The sequence below is a fragment of the Branchiostoma lanceolatum genome, chromosome 2 (assembly GCF_035083965.1).
Source record: "Branchiostoma lanceolatum isolate klBraLanc5 chromosome 2, klBraLanc5.hap2, whole genome shotgun sequence".
NCBI classification, from domain to species: Eukaryota; Metazoa; Chordata; class Leptocardii; order Amphioxiformes; family Branchiostomatidae; genus Branchiostoma; species Branchiostoma lanceolatum.
The window spans coordinates 25,242,892-25,264,179 of NC_089723.1; the positions used below are offsets into that span (position 1 = coordinate 25,242,892).

General features: G+C 41.3%; 3 protein-coding genes and 1 long non-coding RNA gene across 4 annotated transcripts in view; 2 read left to right on the top strand and 2 right to left on the bottom strand.

Annotated features, from left to right (window-relative positions):
• Nucleotide 1: 1 nt before the first annotated feature.
• LOC136428179 (insulin-like growth factor-binding protein complex acid labile subunit) lies at nt 2-4,745 on the bottom strand. Its single transcript, XM_066417516.1, has 8 exons — nt 4,645-4,745; nt 4,096-4,289; nt 3,652-3,923; nt 2,553-3,418; nt 2,167-2,330; nt 1,446-1,642; nt 885-1,064; nt 2-536 (listed from the first exon to the last, which is right to left on the bottom strand). Exons 2-8 carry the CDS (start codon nt 4,274-4,276, stop codon nt 48-50), a joined length of 2,349 nt encoding a protein of 782 aa, XP_066273613.1. The 5' UTR covers nt 4,277-4,289; nt 4,645-4,745; the 3' UTR covers nt 2-47.
• Nucleotides 4,746-5,889: 1,144 nt separating this feature from the next.
• On the top strand, nt 5,890-7,971 carry LOC136426749 (uncharacterized). Its single transcript, XM_066415484.1, has 4 exons — nt 5,890-6,285; nt 6,407-6,498; nt 6,993-7,087; nt 7,283-7,971. The coding sequence occupies exons 1-4, from the start codon at nt 6,168-6,170 to the stop codon at nt 7,605-7,607; spliced, it is 630 nt and encodes a 209-aa protein (XP_066271581.1). The 5' UTR covers nt 5,890-6,167; the 3' UTR covers nt 7,608-7,971.
• A 4,744-nt stretch (nt 7,972-12,715) lies between these two features.
• Nucleotides 12,716-16,027, top strand: LOC136428182 (uncharacterized). The gene is made up of 3 exons (XR_010754589.1): nt 12,716-13,114; nt 13,315-13,409; nt 15,165-16,027. It is a non-coding gene; the product is annotated as an uncharacterized lncRNA (long non-coding RNA).
• A 448-nt stretch (nt 16,028-16,475) lies between these two features.
• LOC136426951 (mucin-3B-like) overlaps nt 16,476-21,288 on the bottom strand; it is an 88,104-nt gene continuing 83,291 nt past the window's right edge. The window contains exons 127-136 of the mRNA XM_066415669.1: nt 21,106-21,207; nt 20,780-20,881; nt 20,467-20,547; nt 19,810-19,950; nt 19,276-19,380; nt 18,476-18,592; nt 18,274-18,308; nt 17,813-17,993; nt 17,155-17,327; nt 16,476-16,935 (exon numbers count right to left, since the gene is read on the bottom strand). Of these exons, the coding sequence (XP_066271766.1) occupies nt 16,807-16,935; nt 17,155-17,327; nt 17,813-17,993; nt 18,274-18,308; nt 18,476-18,592; nt 19,276-19,380; nt 19,810-19,950; nt 20,467-20,547; nt 20,780-20,881; nt 21,106-21,207 (1,166 nt within the window). The 3' untranslated portion in view covers nt 16,476-16,806. The remainder of the gene's footprint in view (nt 16,936-17,154; nt 17,328-17,812; nt 17,994-18,273; nt 18,309-18,475; nt 18,593-19,275; nt 19,381-19,809; nt 19,951-20,466; nt 20,548-20,779; nt 20,882-21,105; nt 21,208-21,288) is intronic.

The window sequence follows — 21,288 nt, forward strand, 5'->3', positions numbered from 1 at the left end:
CTTTTCACGGAACATGCTTTTATTTGCAGTCACTTCTTACAGTAACTCTACACAATGAAAAGCATCACAACATATGTGAGCATTAACGGAAGTGTGACCCACATATTGACCTTTGCCCTGTCACTCGTGTTGATAACAGAAACTGTAGATTGCGAATCATAAGGTGAGGTTGGTTTGCCGATCTCCGTCGTTCTAGCGCGAGCTGTTGAGACGACCATTTCTGTCGAGACGACCGTTTCTGTCGAGCTCTTTCCGTCGGGTTCCGTCGTACTCACTTCGGTGGCTCCCGTCGTAGTCACATCCGTGTCCGTGGTGGTCTGGGGCCCGTTAGTGACCTTGAGGTTGACCGTTGCCGTAGCCTTGCCGAGGTAGTTGGCCGCCATGCAGCTGTAGGTGCCCGAGTCCTCTGATGACGCTGACACGACGACTAGACTTCCGTCTGACAGGACACTGAGACCCGGATGTTGGGAGTCGGAGGTCAGACTCACGCCGGTAGGAGTCGTCCAGATGACCGCTGCTTCAGGGCAGGCCGTCACCTAAAGGGCAAAAAAAAGTAATTATTGGACCGCTGATTATAGGGAAAGGAAAGGTTCACAGCTGTCTATCTAGAAGTTAAAAAGTTCATGAAATGTTGAACTCTATATTCGCCTTCTTTGTAGGATATATACTTGGTATAAGTTTGGTTATCACCATTTATCGTTATCAACATCATTGTCAATATCGTAATTCATATTATCAATAATCATGAGCAAGAATGTGATGTTGTCATCTGTCAAAAAATATTTTCCTGATCACAGATATATTGTTATGTGGAAATGATGCTTTCCAAATAACCTAAAAGAGGTAAAATGAGAAAAGTGGAATTGATACGGTTGCTGGCTTACCTTGCACTTGAGCACTGCCCCATGTCCAATAGGGACCGACGGTGAGCTACCTTCGGTTTCTATTTTCGGGATTGAGAAGTGAGCACAGTCGCATTTCAGAGCATCCAGCGGGACCTGCCGCAGAATCTGCCCTGTCAAGTTTCCTGGGCCCGCACATTCGAGAGTACTGAGAGCAAAGGCCTGTATAAACAGATATGAAAAGTTACAAAGAGCCAGATAGCTGCAAGCAACTGCAATTTCTACAAGACTTTTCCGTTAGTCGACCTGGATTATGCAAAATATGGCATTGACCGTGTTTGACACTCATGGCTAGCCTGCTCGTCTCGCGAGAGTTTGCCTGAGGTTCAATGCCAAAAATATATAACACTTCAAAAGACACAAAGTTTGTTGTGTCCACATCATTGATTGTATTAAAGGATGATAAATCAGATATCTCAAAAAATCTCTAACAAGCGACAAAACATAGAGCCCGATGCTTCTTGAACGCAACGCCTATGAAGCAATTAACCTTAGTGCCCTAGCAAACTATCAACTGCCGGTATACCATGAAAGCAAACTTACCGCAGGAGATCTCACATATTGCGCGTACTCGTACATCTGACAGTCACAAGTCCAAGGGTTGTTAGTCATGTCCTCAAGCTCCACCAAGTCTCCGTAGAAAGTCAAAGGTTTGTAGATCCCGCCCGGCAGAAACTGCAGATAGTTGTTGTTCAGTCTCAGTGACTTCACTTGCACGGATTCATTGAAGGCAGTTCCATCTAATACATACAAATACACGGTGCCGATGTGTATAATGTATGGTACTCAATGCACGGTTAATGTATTGTCAATGTTACTTCTATGATATTTGACGTTAAGCTGGGCAAAGTTCGGCAAAGTTTCCTATCTATTGTATGGAGTTACCATTTTCACAGTCACCCATGGTTCCCTACCAATGCCATGAGAGTATGCGAGAATCTAACGTTGTCTGTACCTGTGAAGACAGTTCCCTCTGTTCATACCCTCGAACCACAGTGTACAGGAGTCAACCCAGATTTTAGTCTGATTCATTGTTCTGTATATAAATATATCCGGTACGCCTTTTTGCAGATGCCGCAATGACGGAGCCGTTACTGCAACTACGTTGCCAAATATTCTAAAAATTGCACCCACGAACTAGTATTCACAAGGGGACACCCGGCGTGAACAGCCTTTGCACATAGCTGCTTATAGCAGAAAGGAACTTTTTATGTGGACTTGTCATACCTAGTGTGTGTGAGTTAGGTAGAGACGTGTTTCTTACCTATGATCCGGAGTTTTGTATGATCCAAATGAACCATGAAGAGCTGCTCGCCGCGGAAGGCCCTCGGACCCACGTACACGATGGGGTTGCCGGAGAGGTTTATTTCCTGGATCTGCGTCAGTTTGTCGAGTACATTCTCAGGCACCGAGGTCAGATTGTTACCACTGCAAGAAAATTAACTTCATCATAATCTGGCGTCATTGAAAAGACATCAATCTAAAGCAGCCGCTCTAAAACATTGGGACAGGCATGTGTACAATACATGATAACTTACGCTTGCTTATTGTCCTTTCATTTCATTTCAAATACAAGACTTATCTTGTTGGCTAATCTGATATTCACATCATATTGTTCAATATCATAGACTGGGAGATTCAATAGCTCACCTAAGATTAAGCGTCATAATAGTCGTCTGGTTGACAAAGTCACTCGGGTGGAGATTTGTGATCTCGTTTCCAGCCAGATTCAGCGTGTTCAACTGGTTGATTTTCCCGAGCGCTTCCGACGGGACCCGAGTAAGCTTGTTATCGGCGAGGTTCAAAGTTCCCAGCCTGCCGAGTCCAGTAAACACGCCCGCGTCAATGGTGCCTTTCTCTATGAAGTACTTTATACCAGAGAGACCAAGGGTGGTGATGCTGGGGATGTGGGAGAACTGTCCCTGTACGAGCGACTCCAGCGGATTGTGCGACAGGTCTAGAGTGTCGAGCGCGCCCGATAAGGGAGGTATTTTAGAAAGCAGGTTAGAGGACAGCATTACTTGTCCTATGCCGTTAGGCAGCGGTGAGTCCATGCGGACAAGCTTGTTGTTGTGAAGGTCAAGAGAGTTCAGACTTGAAAGGTTAACGAACACCTGCCCAGTGATGGCGCCAAGTTGGTTGTCAGACAGGTCTAGCCGCCGTAGCTTCTGAAGTCCTTCGAAAGTGTTCTCGGCCAGTGCCACTATCTGGTTGCTCTTTATGCTTATAATTTCTGCAGTATCTAAACCCTGCAGCGCGCCGGTAATGGTAGACAGAACGTTGTTGTCAAGCAGGAGCATGTACATTTTACTGAATGCAGAAAATGTGCCGGGCTCAATGACAGAAATGTTGTTGTTCTGTAATTGGATTTGCGTGGCTCCTTGTGGAGCACCGAACACGCCTTTCCTGATCTCCCGGATGTGATTGTTTTCCAAGCTGAAGACGATAGACTTGGACAAGTTCGAGAAGGCGCCTACTTCTATGGTCTCGATTTTGTTGTTGCCGATTCGTACAACCTAAATAGTGATATAACAGAACCAAATTTGATACATAGTGTCAATGGCTAGAATTATGGGTTAGAAGAAGACCCTGATATGGGGTTGGTTCGATAGCAACTGAGGTCATTTGCACATGTATGTGCGTAGGTTTTATGATTAGATATTTCTATGGTTATAATTGATGTGATAACTTAGATACAACTAGTTTATTTATGAAAAATAGCAGTTTTGTGAATGAAAAAAATAAGAACCTGTAGGCTTGGCAAGTCGTTAAAAACCCCAACTTGTATCTTAGTGAGTCGGTTCCCATCCGCTACGAAACTCTGTAGCTTGTCACAGCTCCCGAAGAGACCAGGTGGGATGTCGGACATTTGGTTGCCGCCCATCTCGATGGTCTCTATCGCTGGGATGTCGTCAAAGGCACCGACCTCGATTGTGTGTAGTTTGTTGTTGAAGAGATACAAGGTTTTCAGCATTAGAAGGCCTGCCAGATCGCCTTTTTTGACCTCTTGAAGTTCCGTCCCTACATTAGATAAAACAACATATACTGATTTAATCATAATGTGCAAAACAACACGAGCTACGAAAACATAACCATCTTGGCGAAGGTAACAATCGGTGTTACTGTCCACAAAACTAAGTTAGAGAGTTACACTTATTCTAAAAGAGCATGGCTATGTTTATGTCACAGTTACCTTTTATTTGAAGCAGAGTAGTGTTAGTCGGGATGCCCTTAGGGATATGGTCCAGGGTTGGGGTGTTGCACTGCACGCTGGGCACATCGTGAAAACACGTACATTCCGGAGGGCAGGTGTGTACACCAGCCAGAGACGTGGCGACGCAGAAGAGCACGACGATCTTCCACCTTTCAAACATGGTGTCGTCAGACCTTGATAGAAGAAAGACGGTAAAACGGCTACATTTCTGAATTGCATATTGTGAAGGGCTGACAATTATCAACACGAACAACGATGAAACAATGCATCTTACAGCTAAGAGAACATTTTGTTGGATGCTTTACTTGTCTACGAAAAGACCAGTCGTTCATGATTTTCATTCGACCCCAGCTGTCTTGGAGAGATCAGAGTCCATGTGTGGGTGGGCATGAACGTAACAAGTTAGGCTAGTCGCATTACTCAGACAAAACGGTAACAATAGCCACATTTTCAGACACCCGGTTTTATGAAACGTCGTACCACATATGGCCAAATGACATTGATTATGCATACTAGTAAGAGACTTGCCTATGCCACTCAGACAATCTGCTGTTCTCAACCAGTCCTGGCGGAAAAAACAAGCAGAGTCCAAAGTTTTCTCTGACGCAGCTTTTACCACAAGGTACACAGTAAACTCTGTGCTGGGCGCAAAATAAAGAAAGACTTCAGCAAATATTAGACCACGTACCTCTGATAAAGGTCGGGTCAACGAGCTGTGTAAGTAATACGTCAGTCTGACACAAACAGTGGTAGGTGTCTAAATGCCATTGTTCACTAGTATGGAATCAAACCATATCTCGTATGTGATAGGTTTTGTACATTGAAAGAAAAATCAGCAGATATTTCCCCTTGGAAATAATGTGTCTGTGATACTTTATTGATCCAAAGTTTCGAGCTGTACTCAAACTGACATTTGCAGAGATCAAGATAATAAGTTTAGAACATGACGACATGCTCTAAAGCTTTAATGTGACAAAAAAAGAACAGTTGGAAAGTACGACGGATGTCATGACCTAACGGTGTCTACGGGACCCTGTGCATGTTGTCACAGACCCAGGGTGCCTTTTTTTCCTATAGTAAAAGAAAGGTCCAGCGTGACCGCGCCTCTAACCTGACATTTGATATTTAATGTCAGACCACTGCGTAATTGTGACTCCTGCCAAGATAGGTGTAGTCCATGCCTCATCATGTCATGCCCCTACCGATACATAAATGTCAAACATCAGTACGTTAATTCTTTAGTCAATACAGTTATCCTATGTTCACCAGTCTAAGCGCTTTTAGCTCTGATTTTCTAATATGACTTAAGTGGAGAAGACAGAGAGTTTAGTTACTCTTATCTTGCATTGTTTTGCTACCGTTATGGGCCATTGTGTGGACTGTAGGGATCTTATTTCATTTGTTTATCACTGTTCGATTGCTGGACCTCTGACCTGCATATTCACTGAGAATATATACCTTCTGACGTACCGTCCACATGATACAGTTCAGACGGGCTGAAACTGACAGTTTGATCTGACCTTGTGTACATGTAGATGGCACCTTGTCGTTACCTTTAACGATGCAACAGTGAACAATCCACATCTGGACTCATCAGAAGATCATGTAGCTTCCCCTTTCTTGTATTTTTGTCCACTTGTGAATGGACGGATGGATGTCTGTGTGTGTGTGTGTATGTGTGTGTGTGTGTATGTGTGTGTGTGTGTGTGTGTGTGTGTGTGTGTGTGTGCGCGCGCGCGCGCGCCTGTGTCAGTGCGGTCCTTTCATGATGATCTATGACACTAGCGGTGATTTATCTCCAAGGTTGTGATCTACTGCTGTGATTTATAGTCTCCCCAGAAGAAATGTCATATAGTGGATGTTAAGAGCCTGTTAAATGCCAAACTGTCTATTGTACCAGTTTATTTTTACAGATGACGTATTGGCTTTTAAGTCACGACAGAATGTGCTCTGTTTCTATTTCATCATTTACATATTTTCTGATGGACACAGTTCATGAGAAGAAAGTAAGAAATAAGGAAGCAGAGTAGAACTTGGTGATATTGACGACAATGTGGAGTGTGTGGTGCTCAGCTGTGATAACGTGTGCTGTGCTCCTCTCAGTGTCAGACCTCGGCAAAGGGACGGATCTCTGGACTATCTGCACGGGAGGCGGAACTCAACATTCTGGTAATGGATATCGTGTGCATTACAGTTCTTTCTCTTCGCTTGAATCATGATTGAAATATGGGTGATTACGGGTAAATGATGCCCAAAGCGTTTCTCACATGATATTTATTGTTACGTGCAGCCGGCAAAGCGGGTCACAGGGAGAGACAGGTGCACGAGACTGATGAAATGAGGGAAACAGTACTTATTGAAGTCGACCTCGAACTACACGAGGTAAACCTAATGAAAAAACGTTGCAATTTCATGTGATTCATACGCATGTGGATGATAACCTTTGTATTGTCCTAAATGTTACCTGGGTACCATCCTCCGTAGTATTCAATCCCTCCGTGGTTAGCCAGCGAGGAGATTGAGCCAGCGGTTAGTACGGAGGAAAAGATTGAGCCAGCGGTTGTTACGGAGGGTGGTACCCAAGCTAGGCTAAAGGGTATGCACATCGGACATGCAACAGGTCAAATTCATGGCGCAGCTCTTGTACAGTCTATCACAGTGTTAGCATCTATCCTCATCTCTGGCCTTGACCCCATTACATAGAATGAATTGGAATTCATACCTATGTGTGGTTAAATCTATTTACTTAATTAGTGTATTAATTACCAAACCTTTACTTTATCAATGCCTCTGAAAAGATTTTGATAAGAATGTTCTTTTGAATATAACTACAAGGGTTAGGGTACGTTAGGGTTAGCATTATTCTCTCCCAACAGATGACAGAGCAGAAACAGAAAGATGTCGCGGAGTTGCTGACAGAAGCGATAGTGGTAGAGCTGCAAGAATCCTCCGGTGCACTGGATAACAATAGGTATGGAGGACAACAGGTTTGCAAATTGTTTTATAGATTGTGATAAAGCAAATTATACAATTATGCTAGTGGATGGAATGCTTTCAATAAATCTTTCAATGTGATTTCGTATCACGAAGGAAACAAAAAATCGGTATTATGCTTTACAAGACTAAAATTCGAGAAATGGCAACAAGTCTGCATGTTGTCTTCCAGGATATCAGATATGGTACGAAGAGACGTGAGCGTAGCCACTGTTCATCCTTCTCCGCACTTCCCATACGGAACAGAAAGAGGGACAACAGTGATCGGCTACTACGCAACATTCGACTGTAGTGCACAGTTATTACCAGGTAGTCTCCTGAAACAGGTTGTGATGAACAGTAGGACACGGCTGGAGCAGGCAGCTGGTGGAGAGATGATTGAAGACCCCGTCATGTTTATACGAGGGGAGACAGAAGGAAGCGATTTACACTTAGGGTACTTCGCGGGCGTGGCGTTGTTAATATCACTAGCTTTGGTGCTTATTTACATTGGATGACAGAACATACACAGTGAGTACACCTGTAATTGGAGAAGTTCTACAACAGCAGTATCTGTGCCTCCCGTCATATATTCTTTTTAACAGATCATATCTAAGAACTGATTATATGTTTCGCGAGAGTCTTGTCTTTTGTGTGTGATCAATAAGTACCAGACATAGATACGTGCAGGTAGAGCAGAAGCCAATAGGAGTTCAGTGATGGGCTGAAGCCCGGAACTAATACTAACTAGAAAGGCATCATTTGCGAGCAAATGCAGAATGTTTACCTTCATATGTTCTAGCCTACCATTTACACTTTTATTGGGGAGGGATGGGTAGGAGAATATTTTGCCTCTGCTCATATTGCAAACTTTGATAATAAAGATACACTACTGGTTCACGCTCCTCCGCAGCGTCCTAATAAACAGCACTATTCCAACACTGAATGCGTGTACGAGTCTTTTCTGGAATACATTATACGCATGAGCGCTAAGTGGCGGTCCTGGGAAAGAGATCGTATTTTCCGCCAATAGCATGCTGGGAGAAGCAAACTGTCCTGGGAATGCCAAACTCCCTTCCGTAGCAAACTCCCTTCCGTGGCTAAATCCCTTCCGTGACATAACTCCCCTTTGTGACGGGGTATCTTAACAGCGCCAACAATAAGGTACTTTGTAGATCTTCGTTTCTCAGAACGTATCACCATTGTACAGCATTTTACCCCCCAAAATCGTCAACTTGCGTCTTGTTTTAGGCCGTGCTAGTTAGAAGAAATAACGGTTAACTGTAGAAGATCGCCCATTCTGGCGTGCACACATAGTTAACTATTCTGAGGATCTGTCAAGAACAAACAAAACAAAAGAAAACAGACAGCTGTGAATTCTAGAAAGTTTATTTTGTTGAGCTTGATCTGACATAAATCTATTTCTAAGCCCACGATTTAAACCTATGGCTTCTCCGGGGCGCTGGGTACGAGCGTGCTACTGGCTATTGAGTCAGTGGTTATAGGGGCATGTAAAGTCCTCCTTCATGTAACTAAGGCGTAGATATGAAAAGCGTGATATGAGATATAAATAGTGTATAACCCTTGAGAAATTGATAATGTTGTGGAGTAAAGAAAGAAACAGGAAAGCAGCAAAATATAGCAGAAATCAGGTTAATATAGAAGATTTATCATTTTATAATATAGTTTATAAATATTTATGAATTGAACAAAAATACTTGAAGAATATCTTTATATTCATAAATAATTTTCTTGATACTTATCAAATCACAAATGGAATGATAAATATGTGTAATAATGTATAATATTTGTAAATTTACGAATTAATCAATTTGAACAATTATGAATTAATTTGTAAATTGATAAACATTTATAAATCAATTTAGTAACTTGTCAGTATTTGTAAATATACAAATTGATTTGTAAATTTAAAAATTAATTTAAAAACATTCATAGATTTACAAATTAATAAACATTTATGAATTTACAAATAAATTTATAAAGAGATACAATTTACAATTTGATTTATAAATATTCATAAATTAACAAATTCATTTGTACATATTTATAGATAATTTATTGGCTTGTGTGGTTGCCGCCATCTTGAATTGTGACGTCACAGGGTCGCCATACCATTATTGGGAGGGGTGTTTTTTGGGGTCGCTAGCTTCCTCTCAAGTTTTAACATATCGGCACACAACTATCACACATTCAACTCAAATAAAAAGAAAAACAGTACCAATTCATATTTATAAAAATACCCAGTAATCGCTAAACTAGCATAGCAAACTTGAAGTATATGTAGCACAAATACTTAAACTTAAACTGGGCTATCCACATTTACTCGAGTTGCTTTATTAGGCCGGCCAGGCTCAGACTTTACCTACACCAATGTGTACAAATATCAAAAGCAGGCATGTAAATCAACACAGTTTGCAGTACTTTGAAATTTGTATTTTTCAATGGTAAGATAAAGCCGTGCTCATTCACCAACTGATAGTGTTTACCTTGTGATGCCGAAAGGTGCATCACATCTTGGAGGAAATCATCTTTTGCACAGATTTTCACAAGGAAGCATTTAAATTAGTCTTGTTAATTAGATGAATACCGAAGATAAAAACAAGGTTAAACTGTTGATACACTACCTCGTGCGACAGCACTGGGCATACCACGCACTCAGCACAGAAACGTTGTCTTCGTCTCTAAATGGATCATCAATGTACAAGTACTGAGAGCCCGATGATGATGATTAATCCTTACGGTAATTGCCTGTCGAGATATAGCCATGATCCAACAGATTCCGTCTGTGACGCCACATGTTGAATCTCGGGGCCGTCAGACTCCAAAGCACTCAATGGGTGAATAATTGGACGGTTACATGATTTATTGACAAAAGATAGACCATCCATGATACATGTATTAAACACCACGTCGGTAACGATCTTCAAGACGCAGATAAGAGTTGACAGCGGGGAATCACCGGTTGAGATGTTTGCGACAATGTGGAATTGGCGCTGGAAAACGTGGAAGTGGTGTTGGAGAATGACTGGGATAATGTGCTTCGCTCTCTCTCTGTCAAGTCAAGCCAAAGGAACTGATGCAAGGACGACTTGTGTGGAGGACAGAATCGAACGACCCGGTAAGAGGCCCATGCTATACCTCAATTACAAGGGATCAGTGGTTTCTATTTTTTGAGTGCCTCCAAAAACCTATGAGTAATCGTAGATTGAAAGACGTCTGCAGGGTGAAAGAAGCTACTGTAACTGGAGATAAAATACAAACGATTCAACATAGTCGTAGGCACACCACCTCATTTTCCTTTCTACAGACGTTTGGGCAACATATCTGCTGTTTTCATCAGCGTGATTATTCTGCATTGATGAAATCAACAGATATATATTGTCGAAACGTCTGTACTCGGAGAAGAAAATAAGGTCGTGGGCCTACTACGAAAACTATGTTGAATCGATTTACCAACCGGATGAAACTCTTTGCGGTGAAACAAAAGAGTGCGTTATCCTTGTTCCGTTCATTGTGACATTAACCATATGCTTACCGTGATTTTTCAAGAAAGTTTTGGTATCTATGTCATTTCATTTTGATAGATGGATCCGGAGTGCAGAATGAAAATGTTGATTAGTATCAAGATTGATGGTTACTATATGATATACATTTGACTATCAAAATACATCATCTATACTGCAATCCGTAAAACTACATTTACCAGCGGTGCTGTAATTAAATATTGAAATACTGATTGCAACTTACTAGCAGTCAATGACAAAGGATTGTGCATTCATCTCTTGCAGGACCTACATTGTATCTAAGACCCAATGTCTATCTGCTGCTGTATTTGTGTTCCCCAGGTAATTCAGGACATAAAAAACACCGCCTCAAAGGAAATTACATCACAGGCAAAAGATCTTTCACCTCACCTCACCTAGATCTATACATGAAGATACACAAAAGTTTTGAAAATATAAGCGAAAATGCCATCAATGAGAATCACAGTTAGCTACATGTATGTATGTCCATATCCTTTGTATGATAGGCACAATGCTTCCTATATCAAACTGATACGATGTAACATTTCCAGTGTGTTAAAAAAATGATACAAGAATCCCTAGAATGTTAAGAACACGGAGAAACATAAATCAAAATGTATGATATATCATGATAGCTAAATCACTTCTGAGAGGCGTACTTCAGGAGACTCTAAAATGGTTTCCAATCCTGAAACACGGTCTGTAGCATCTAGGACCTTTAACCAATATATCGATTTCTCAGAGCGACAACTGCTAATGCGTGCAACTACGTAAATGGCCGATACTTATCTGTTATCATGTTTTAAGTAGTCTATCTTTCCCACGAGAGCGCTTATTTCCTAAGGCATTGAAATGCACTGTTTGATTTCTTTTTGCTTCAGGATCTTCTACGAGTTCAATTAAGCTAATTTTATGATTGATCGAATGTATTTACTGGGTACATTGTGGCTGCAGGCAGTAAAAATCTGCCGTTGTGATGACACGTTTTTAAAGAAAATGGGCATTCCAGATTCGGATGTAATGACTCCTTAAAAAGATTAGAATCATATTTGTTTCATAATGACACATAGTGACATGATATGGTGCAATCTGCAGGGTGTTTCGTGCAGAACCAACAGGTCCTTGGTTCGAAACAACTGATATGCCCCGCTGTTATGCCCTTGGGAAAGGCACTTTACACGACTCAGATGAGACCCAGCTTCGGTTAGGGACGTTCCTCGGATAGGACGTTAAATGGAGGTGAAGTGTTTGAGTAGAGCCGTGAAATTGGCAGTTTGCTAATGGTTCCCCTTGTGCATTCTAGATCTGTTTCATAATCCATATCCTTGAAATACCCCATGCCTACCACCCTGTCCTGTATATTTGATGATACAACTTTTACGAATTGCTCACCGCCCTGTGTGACACGGCCTTTACGTGATGGAATGGGGCCACTGCTGAAGATTAATGATCCAAGAAGGACACACAGTTAGCATTTATCTCCAGGGGATAAAAGGACGGGATTTCACGATTTCTTTCTAGAGGACTTTTCATCTCTCTAATGGATTTTTTTCACATATTCCTGAACTGATAGTGAATGATGGAGAGATTTGACGATTTCCCGGTCGTCCATCTTCTTGGAGTTCTGTTCAGTGTCCTACATGCAGTCGTTATCGTGTGCAAATTTGTGTCCCTGCTACTGTCCTTATTACAGTGGACAATCACACGTCAGCAACTGGTGGGATCTTTACTTTACCTGCAATCAATGCAGTGTATTGTAATGCCCGCTTCGATGCCTTATCCGGACGATCGCTCAGCATTTCTCGCTCCCTAACGAAAAGCGTAGAGATACTATACGCGAAGCCATTAGAACATGAAAACCCTATTCATCCACTCCAGATTAATTTGCTGCGGATAGTACTTGTGGGTTTAAACATGTCGGGCGGTGATAACTTTCAAAGCAGCGTCTCGCAGGTGCCGAATCAGGCAAGGCCACAGGGGCTAGCTTCACGACATAGAGACTGCTCTGTTCAAACGGTCATTGACCCACTATTCACCACCTAGTGTTTCAACCAGTTTGTTGATTCGGTGTAGGAGACCACCAGACCGCGAGTCCACTCTCTACGTCACACTGTTCACCTTGTCATGTCAACACAGGTTCAACTGAAGACCAAACTGCCTGTTTAAATATCTAAGTTTTATCAATAAGTTTTATTGCAAGTTCTTGCCCATAGGCTAATTGCAACAAGTACATGTACATGCAACATGAAAAGGACGGACGGACAACATGGAACAGAATAGCATGTGACACTAAATTCTAACTTAAAGGGTTCGACTTCTTTTTCCGTGACAGCGGAAGACAAATGATCCAAATTTTAATGTACTAACACCGGTCCTGGTGTCCACCAGGTATACTGCAAGCAGCGGGTCTCGGCCCGGAACTGTCGTACGGTCGGGAGAGGAACACTGTTGTCTTTGAAGTTCACATCCAGAGACAAAGGGTAAGCTGATAAGGAATAATTATACTATACAAAAATTCATATAGTTATGATATATATAAGTATGTATCAGTCAATAAGATCTCAAAGTACTCTATGTATAAATGAAATGTTTTGACCAATGGGTGAAATACGTGAAGCGGCTTGAACTTCTGTAAACTAGGGTCAGTGTTAACTAACCAGGAGTGTCTTTTTCTCCACAGATAACGACGCAGACAAATCAGCTTGTAGCTGACCTACTGACAGAAGTGACAGCGACCGTACTGCGAGATGCTTCAGTGACTCTGAGTGACCACAGGTACATTAAAGAACGTTTTAACACTGATGAACCAAAAGTACAATGAGATAACAATAAGCTGCTTTGTTAACTTCTTCTTATTCATGCTTCCTTCTAGGATAGACAAAGGTGATGTGCAAAAAATGTTGGATGCCAATGAAACGCATAGACAGTAAAGACAATGTTTTGACAGTCATTTGTAAGGAAAAGCTTAAGATACATCCGAAAATAATTTCATCAGGTTGGTAGAATATAGGATATAGGAGGTTCTTTGTACACAACCAGGTACAGTTCTCACCTGCTAACGTTTCGATGTCTATCAGACACCTTCTTCAGAGCTTCTGACTGGAGTGCTGAGATACAGTTTTAATGAAACTTTGTAACAGCGTAGTTTCACTACATTTGTTTACAATATAAGGCCACGCTGGCGAAGAAAACATATTATCTATGACCTAATGTTGCATGTTTTTGTTGGTGAACGTCTTTTATCTGTCACATGAAGTTGTTAGTCACATGTATTTTTAGTAAACCAGTCTATACAACCAGTGTATTTAGCACGTACGTCCTGGTTACACCATTTTGTGGTCTGGCGTCCAGATGATTATAATACTTTGAGCAGCTAAGCAAAAGTCCAAAGTTCTGAAGGGAAAGCAGATATAGTGTCTGACGTTATCCTTAACCCACCGATTACGTACACCGAGAAGGGGTGTGTACATATGCATGCCATATAGGTGGCGCTTCGACTAGCGGCCAGTGTGTCTCGCAACACCTAAAAATCGATCATTTCTATGTCGACTATTGTTTTTTTAAAGTTTTAAAGATCATTCTAGATGTATTTAAAGACGTCTGGGTATATTTGGGAAAGTATTCACCGGCTTGAAGCCTAATGTATTGCATAATTCTATATTTTACATGCAAGTTTGATTTACCTATTAGAGCATAATCTGCAGTATCGCTCCCGGCGGGCGAGAGGACCGTCAAATTGCCAAATTTCGATCTTTTCAGGAATGGTGAAATTGCGAAAGGCTCGCAAACGGTTATACGTTTTGAGGGTTCTTTGACTTTCATTTGGAATTTACGACCATTTAAAATCGAGAATGACCATTTAAAGACATTTCACAAAGAAAACGATTGTGTTATTGACGAATAATATATTTCCTTCATATTTTACCAAGAGTCCACGTGGTGAAGGGTACGTTTCATGTAATTGAAACTTTCCGAAGTACGACCACATTCAAATGTCAATCCAATTTTGCGAAGTAGTAAGAATTTAAACTAAATGTAGTTGTGTTTTTGTCTGCCTGTAAATAGATTTCAATATGCTGAAAGATGTGTGATGTAGGTACGGTGCAATATACATTTAGCCACCAGGTGACACTACTGCAAGTATGGGCTGATTTTTTGCGTGATTGAAATATCCCAGGTTTTCTTTCGTTAGGTTGTCTTGTTTCAGAAAACGGTGTTACAAAATTACTTCTACACTCGTTCTTTCAGCGTGTGTGTATCAATCATGATTTATTCATGACTGGGACAAACTGGAGTTAATCCATAGAGCCATCCATAAAATCAAGATAGTTTAGGCTGAGCCAAAATAGCTAGCATATCGTTTTAACATATTATCAAACTAGATTTCTTTTGTCTTGTTCCATATTCAAACTTTGAGCAGACATGTACCATTAACTGACATGACGTACAAGCTGTGAAAACAATAGCTCCGGTGTGGAATTGAAAGTGACACAGCTCCTAGATGTCGAAATATGTCTCTTTGCCTTCTAGGATATCGAAGTTGATGCAAGGAAACGTGAGCGTAGCCACTGTTCATCCTTCTCCACACTTCCCATACGGAACAGAAAGAGGGACAACAGTGATCGGCTACTACGCAACGTTCGACTGTAGTACACAGTTATTACCAGGTAGTCTCCTGAAACAGGTTGTGATGAACAGTACGACACGGCTGGAGCAGGCTGCTGGTGGAGAGATGATTGGAGACCCCGTGATGTTTATACGAGGCCCCAGCAATCTACAGGCACTGAATACAGAATATTTCTTGGGCTTAAGCACATTGGGTTTACTGGCTTTGCTGCTGTTTTGCGCGGGATTGCAGGGAACTACGGGGGTGTGTCGGTACCGTGTACCGGTACAAAACCGGTATTTCTTGCTGGACTGGTCCGAAACAACCGGTCCAGAAAAAAATTAAGGGGACCGATTGTTGGACCGATTAGGAAATGGACAGTAATAATGGTGGCGCTGAATAGAGGGTCAATATGCGACCTGTACCAAGCAGCCACACAACTGTCATTCACAAAAGAAATAAAACATTGAAAAACACTGGGAATTTAGTTCTCCGAGTGTCCGTTTAGTTAATTTTCATCTGATTTTAAGCACAAGAAATACCGTTCCCCTCCGACGATGGTCAACAAGCTGGTGTGTTACGCCTAATGGCGGTTGTACCGGCTATATAGATACAGATACGACAAGAAAATACAGAAAATGGGGAAAAAACAAGTATGTCGTATGGTAGCCTTGAATGTTGTAATTAGCCATGGGCGTAGTTGTAAAAGTGACGCCAGTGCGGTAGTCTTGTCTGTGCGACTTTGTGCACTTCTTGAATACAGGAATAAAAGACTTGTTGGCTGTGATAGTATTACCATGTTTTGTCATTTCAATCCTTGGTACGTTTAAGGTCTCTATTTTGAATATTTGCCCTTTTTTCTTTGTGCTCTTGCATTAGATTCTGCAGGGGATTTCATACATGAAATGCACTTCCTGTGGCTTTGGTGTTCTGAACAAAATGTCACGGTATCTAACGTTACACTGGCAATTCCAAACGTTGCTAAAGGGACAACCGATTAAGGAGGCAATGTTTGCACTATAGATAAAAGATATCTACACTTTCAAAAGGTCATGTCCTCGTCTATCAAAGCCTTGCAATTATCATCAACTGCTTTTACCCAAGAAATCTACGCCTTTTTTACTTGTAAGCAATCAACCCAAGCCTCCTACTTCATGATCATAATGAGAAGCAAATTGATGATGACTAATCAAAGAAACAAACAGACTCTGAAAATAAAACATCAGACAATAACGTGGGGTTTGCTTTTCTTTAATTCCTCACCAACTACATCACATCCATCTCATGAAATCAAACGATGTTGTCAGGCACATCACATGATTGGTCCAGAAGCAGCATCTGCGATGCTGTCACAATGATTCATCTCTAGCTAACTTGACCTATATCTACAGTTGGAGTTGGTGGGAATCTATACTAAATGACAACCTCATCCCTTAATCATGGCGCCTTGCAGTAGGTGTTTGGTGGTATTAACAGACGCTCTAAAGAATGAAGTCGTACATCGGTTTAATTCGTATTCGTTCCTGGTCGTCGTTCAACGTTGTGTATGTTGGGTGATGTTGGAGGTTACATGCCGGGCTCTGCTGAGGAAGGCTCACACTGGGAGGCGTTACAACCACAGTTGATCACCATGTCCATGTAGTGGGTCTTGTTACTGCCATCATTGCAGACCATCTCCACAGCACGGCGAGTTGTCTGTATGGACAAGAGCAGTGCTTCATGAGTGATAAATTCAAGGTAACACACAAAGTTAGTGATGTTCACCTACACTTTTCTTTAACAAAAATATACAACTTTACCAACTATTGACAGCTGGAAACAAATGGAACTCTTGTAAGAATGAATTGTAGTAGTAATGTTTATTGTCACTTTGTTATAGCTTACATTTAAATGTTCACAAGCAGATGTACATACCTGAACAGCTGTGCAGCAAGAGCACTGCTTCTCATAGTTGTTGGCTGCAGCTGAGTAGAGCGACTGGGACGTGCACTTGCCCTCACACTTGGTCACATTCACGGCCATCAAGCTGCGGCAGTTTCCGACCTCCAGGAAGGCAGGCTCCACGACAGCAACATGACACACCTTGTCTGTTGTACAGAATAGAAAAATTCAAACATATATCGGCGTCCACAAGATATATGATAACATTCAAAAGCTTTTATATATTAATTTTCTCTGATCAAGGACAGAATTATTCATAATTTTATGAACGGAATTCATTGTTGCTTCATTTTCAAGGACACCACAACACCTGAATAAACCTGACACATAAGCAAACTCCGTAGCCAGGGAATTACATTGTTTAATCATGTATTAGTTCTTATATGATCTTTATTGCATATTCATGCACAACATGGGCTAAATGGATTGAGTTAGATAACTTCAGTTAAAACGTAGGGAGATTATGCTATATTCCATCTATATCTACAGTCTCTACTCTTCTTAATACATGTGTAGACAAATTTACAGAGTTTTTCAAATACTTAACTACATTCAATAAGGAATGACATAAATTGCAATTTTACAGTTCTAAACAAAAACAAATAAAGAGTGATCTCTGTGGTTTCCTCACCATCACAGACCCACTCCTTGCAGCAGCCATCGGCACTGGGGATGGAGACTGCCTCCTGTCCTGCAGGGCATGCTGGGACCTCGGCAACAGGGCAGTTCTTCGGACGACAGCGGATGTTTCCGTCCGACATGCACTCACAGATGGAGCAAGGTGCGTCGGATGGAGTGTACATGTGTCCGACCTAGAGAATTATCAAAACAGGAAGGAAGTTAAGACATCAAGAGGGGAAAAGTGTCACAATTGATATTATCAAAATCATCAACATGCCCATTTCTGTTAGGCTTGCTGTTACATACTGTATTACAGTCATTCAGATGTCAATGCTAATTGTAAAGGTCAACCACTGTGACCCCACAGCACTTCACCAGTTTCTTTCCATGGACTTTTTCTTTTACTTTAATCTAGTAGACATATTCTGACACACTGACAACATAAAATCAGTTGATGACTAAGTTACTCACAGGAAGCCTGTTATCCTCGGAGTCAACACAACCAGCTGGAAGAGAGGGAAACAAAGGAAAATCATTAGCTGCAGTCTACATGTAGTTGCACATTACTGACATTCATTTGAAAATTCAAAATACCGGTACAAGCATTCGACAGTACAATCATTTGAACTCTAAAAAACAGATTGGAAAGTCAGTCATAAGATCAAATTCATACATGTTCTGCACTCGAACTTGGGGCAGCAGCATGTATCAGGATCAAAGAAGCCAACTTCCACGCGGGTTTCGTATGATCGGCATTCACGCTGTTCTGGGCACTTGTTCTTGTCACACACTGTTGCAGAAACAGAGGTATACATATGAGTTAAATATGTACTAAGTTATTAGTAGAAATGAAAGCTTGTTCTTCACTGAAACTCATGAATGGGTTATGATTTGTATGACTTCCTTATAAGTTTTGCAATGTGAACATCTATAATGTTATGGGAGTGTATCATTCAATGTCAGGTACATTTGTTCTTTACCTAGATAAAATGTTGTTCATCATATCATTTTCTCATTGACAAATCAACAACAAGGAACTTACTAAAAAAGTACCCTCAAAATATGAAACTTAATTCAATGTTTACAACATCGCAGGCTGAGACAGCCTGAATTGCGTTGCAATTCACAATTCTTACAGCAACAACACGTCATCATTTCATAATAAGATTAAATGTCAAAATTACACAGTATCACAGATCGAAGGTACAAATGACACGAATCATCTCAAATCTGCTACCAATCTAAGAGAACATCGTATACATATTAAGACAAAACATTAAGAATACAGTATTGAAGGTCATTAGTGTCCGCTTTTTGCTGATCATTATTGCATGATTTTGAGCGTTCTAGGAATAAAGGATTGTTCATGTCTCTTTGTTCGGCTGAGCAGTATTTTGAAATAAAATGCTTCTAGAGCAGAAGCCAACAATGGCATCCCCCTCCCATTGTCAAAAAGGAACACAATGCTCTTACCACAGCTGTACTCTGGGCAACATTCTCCGGCATTGGTCTGCACACACATCTGGAATCCAGTGCAAGAAGGCCGCTCAACAGCACTGCATGAGGATGGCTCACACACTGCAGAAAGTAAAATATTGGGAGTTTTAACCAAGACAGCACATGGACAGGATGGCACTGTGGCACACCTGAAGATTTTTTATCTCAAAATAAGTCCTGGTAGACATATCATCGTAAGGAAGCCGCATTGCACTAATATTTAATGAAAAGCGTCATGCTTCATCCTCAGTCTGAGGTTCGACTGCTTTTTTTCTATCATAGGATATATTCACTTTGCATTCAGTATTATTATGCAATTTGATATATGCAATCTGCATAATATTATGCAATCTTCATTTAACATAATATGCAATCTTCATTTAACATATGCCATCTGCATACGGGGGTATGCAATCTGTATTTGCTGTGAGTGATCTGCATGTACATGTACAAGCGCACAACTACATGTTCATGAACATCAAGGAATTCGAAGTGAGATCCTGTACATACCACAGATCTGTTCCTCGTGTTCAGGGCAGCAGTCAGCGGCTCCAGGAGCACGCAGCTTCCTGCCGGTCTTCTGTAGGGTGTAGCCCTTGGAGAAGTCACAGGACACAGGCTCGGGGACGGTGCACTGGCTCTCATCACATTCTGATAAGAACGTTTGGAGATATTCACAAACAAAAGATATTCACAAGTAAGCTACATTTCTTTAACATAGATTGTAGTTCTGCTCCCTCCACATACAGCAATACAACAACTTTTCAATATGCTGTACATGTTGGCAAAAGGAGTAGGATTTGGAACAATATGTTTGAAACATGTTTAGACAGCAACATTCCACAAGCAGTAGTGTACATGCGTGTACTCTAGTGATAATGACCCTGCCTGTGGACCAAGAAGTCATGAGTTCGAATCCCGGCACTGTGTCGCTCACCCCACATGTACCCTACTGGAAAGGGTTGCAGTCCTTACAAGGGGACGATAAGCCGTGGTCCACTGTTGATTGGGCTAGTCGAAAAGAGCTAGGGGAATTTCCCCGGTGCATTGAACCTGTAAATACTGTATATAGCATCTATCTTCTCTGTCACGACCAGTGAGCTCTTCAGTGTCAGCTGAACTGGTTCAAGATCATTTTCATTATCTATTGCAAGCTCATGAGCTTACCGCATGTTGGGCAGCAGCTACTCTTCACTTCCTTGTATCCATCAGCACATGTCAGAGACGGGCAGTTCTCTGGGCGACACACTGTGGAACAAGAACACCATTTATGAAAATTGCATTCAATACAGATAATTCTTTTAGACAAAAACAGTGCTCTTTAGAAGTAGAAGACCACAAATCAACAGAAAACTAATGACTCAACTGATATTTAACTCAGGCAAATGTCACAACACATTTACAACATTAACACAACACCGGGATCATGATCAAAGCAGTATCATGAAAGGATTAATGTTCATGAAGTAGAATGTCTCACCACAGCGGTATTCTGGGCAGCAGGCATCGGGATCAACACACTCGGTCTCCTCTCCATATCCACAGACTGGAACATGGGTGGCACATGTCTCCCGCCTGCAAACTGTACAAAATGAAATGTAGAGGTCAGAAAAATCATCATCCAGTTTTCTCTATTGTACGTCCTGTCAGTCAGTTCTTTTCCCCTTAAACAAGTTTCAGTAAAGTTCATTTGTCAGAAAAGTATCACCCTTCAATGATGAATAAATGTAGAACTTTGAACTGCATTACTTGATGATATTTGCTGATTCAATCCTTTATACTGCAATCTTACAAATGTGTTCTTACCACAAGACCAGCTTGATGAACATTTGCCCTCTGTCTTGATGGCCACTTCTCCACGAGCACACACAGGCTCAGCAGTTGGTGGACATTCCTCTGTGTCACACACTGTATGATCAAGTCAACAAGATGTTAAGTAAGAAAAATCACAACAGACTACTATCATAGCATGTCTAAAATTTGTCAGAC

Coding starts and splice junctions, on each gene's coding strand:
- LOC136428179 (XM_066417516.1), bottom strand. CDS start 4,276: ATGTTTGAAAGGTGGAAGATCGTCGTGCTCTTCTGCGTCGCCACGTCT. Junction 3,924..4,095: donor TACTCTGCTTCAAATAAAAG/GTAACTGTGACA, acceptor TATCTAATGTAG/GGACGGAACTTCAAGAGGTC. Junction 3,419..3,651: donor ACGACTTGCCAAGCCTACAG/GTTCTTATTTTT, acceptor ATCACTATTTAG/GTTGTACGAATCGGCAACAA.
- LOC136426749 (XM_066415484.1), top strand. CDS start 6,168: ATGTGGAGTGTGTGGTGCTCAGCTGTGATAACGTGTGCTGTGCTCCTC. Junction 6,286..6,406: donor AGGCGGAACTCAACATTCTG/GTAATGGATATC, acceptor TGTTACGTGCAG/CCGGCAAAGCGGGTCACAGG. Junction 6,499..6,992: donor TCGACCTCGAACTACACGAG/GTAAACCTAATG, acceptor CTCTCCCAACAG/ATGACAGAGCAGAAACAGAA.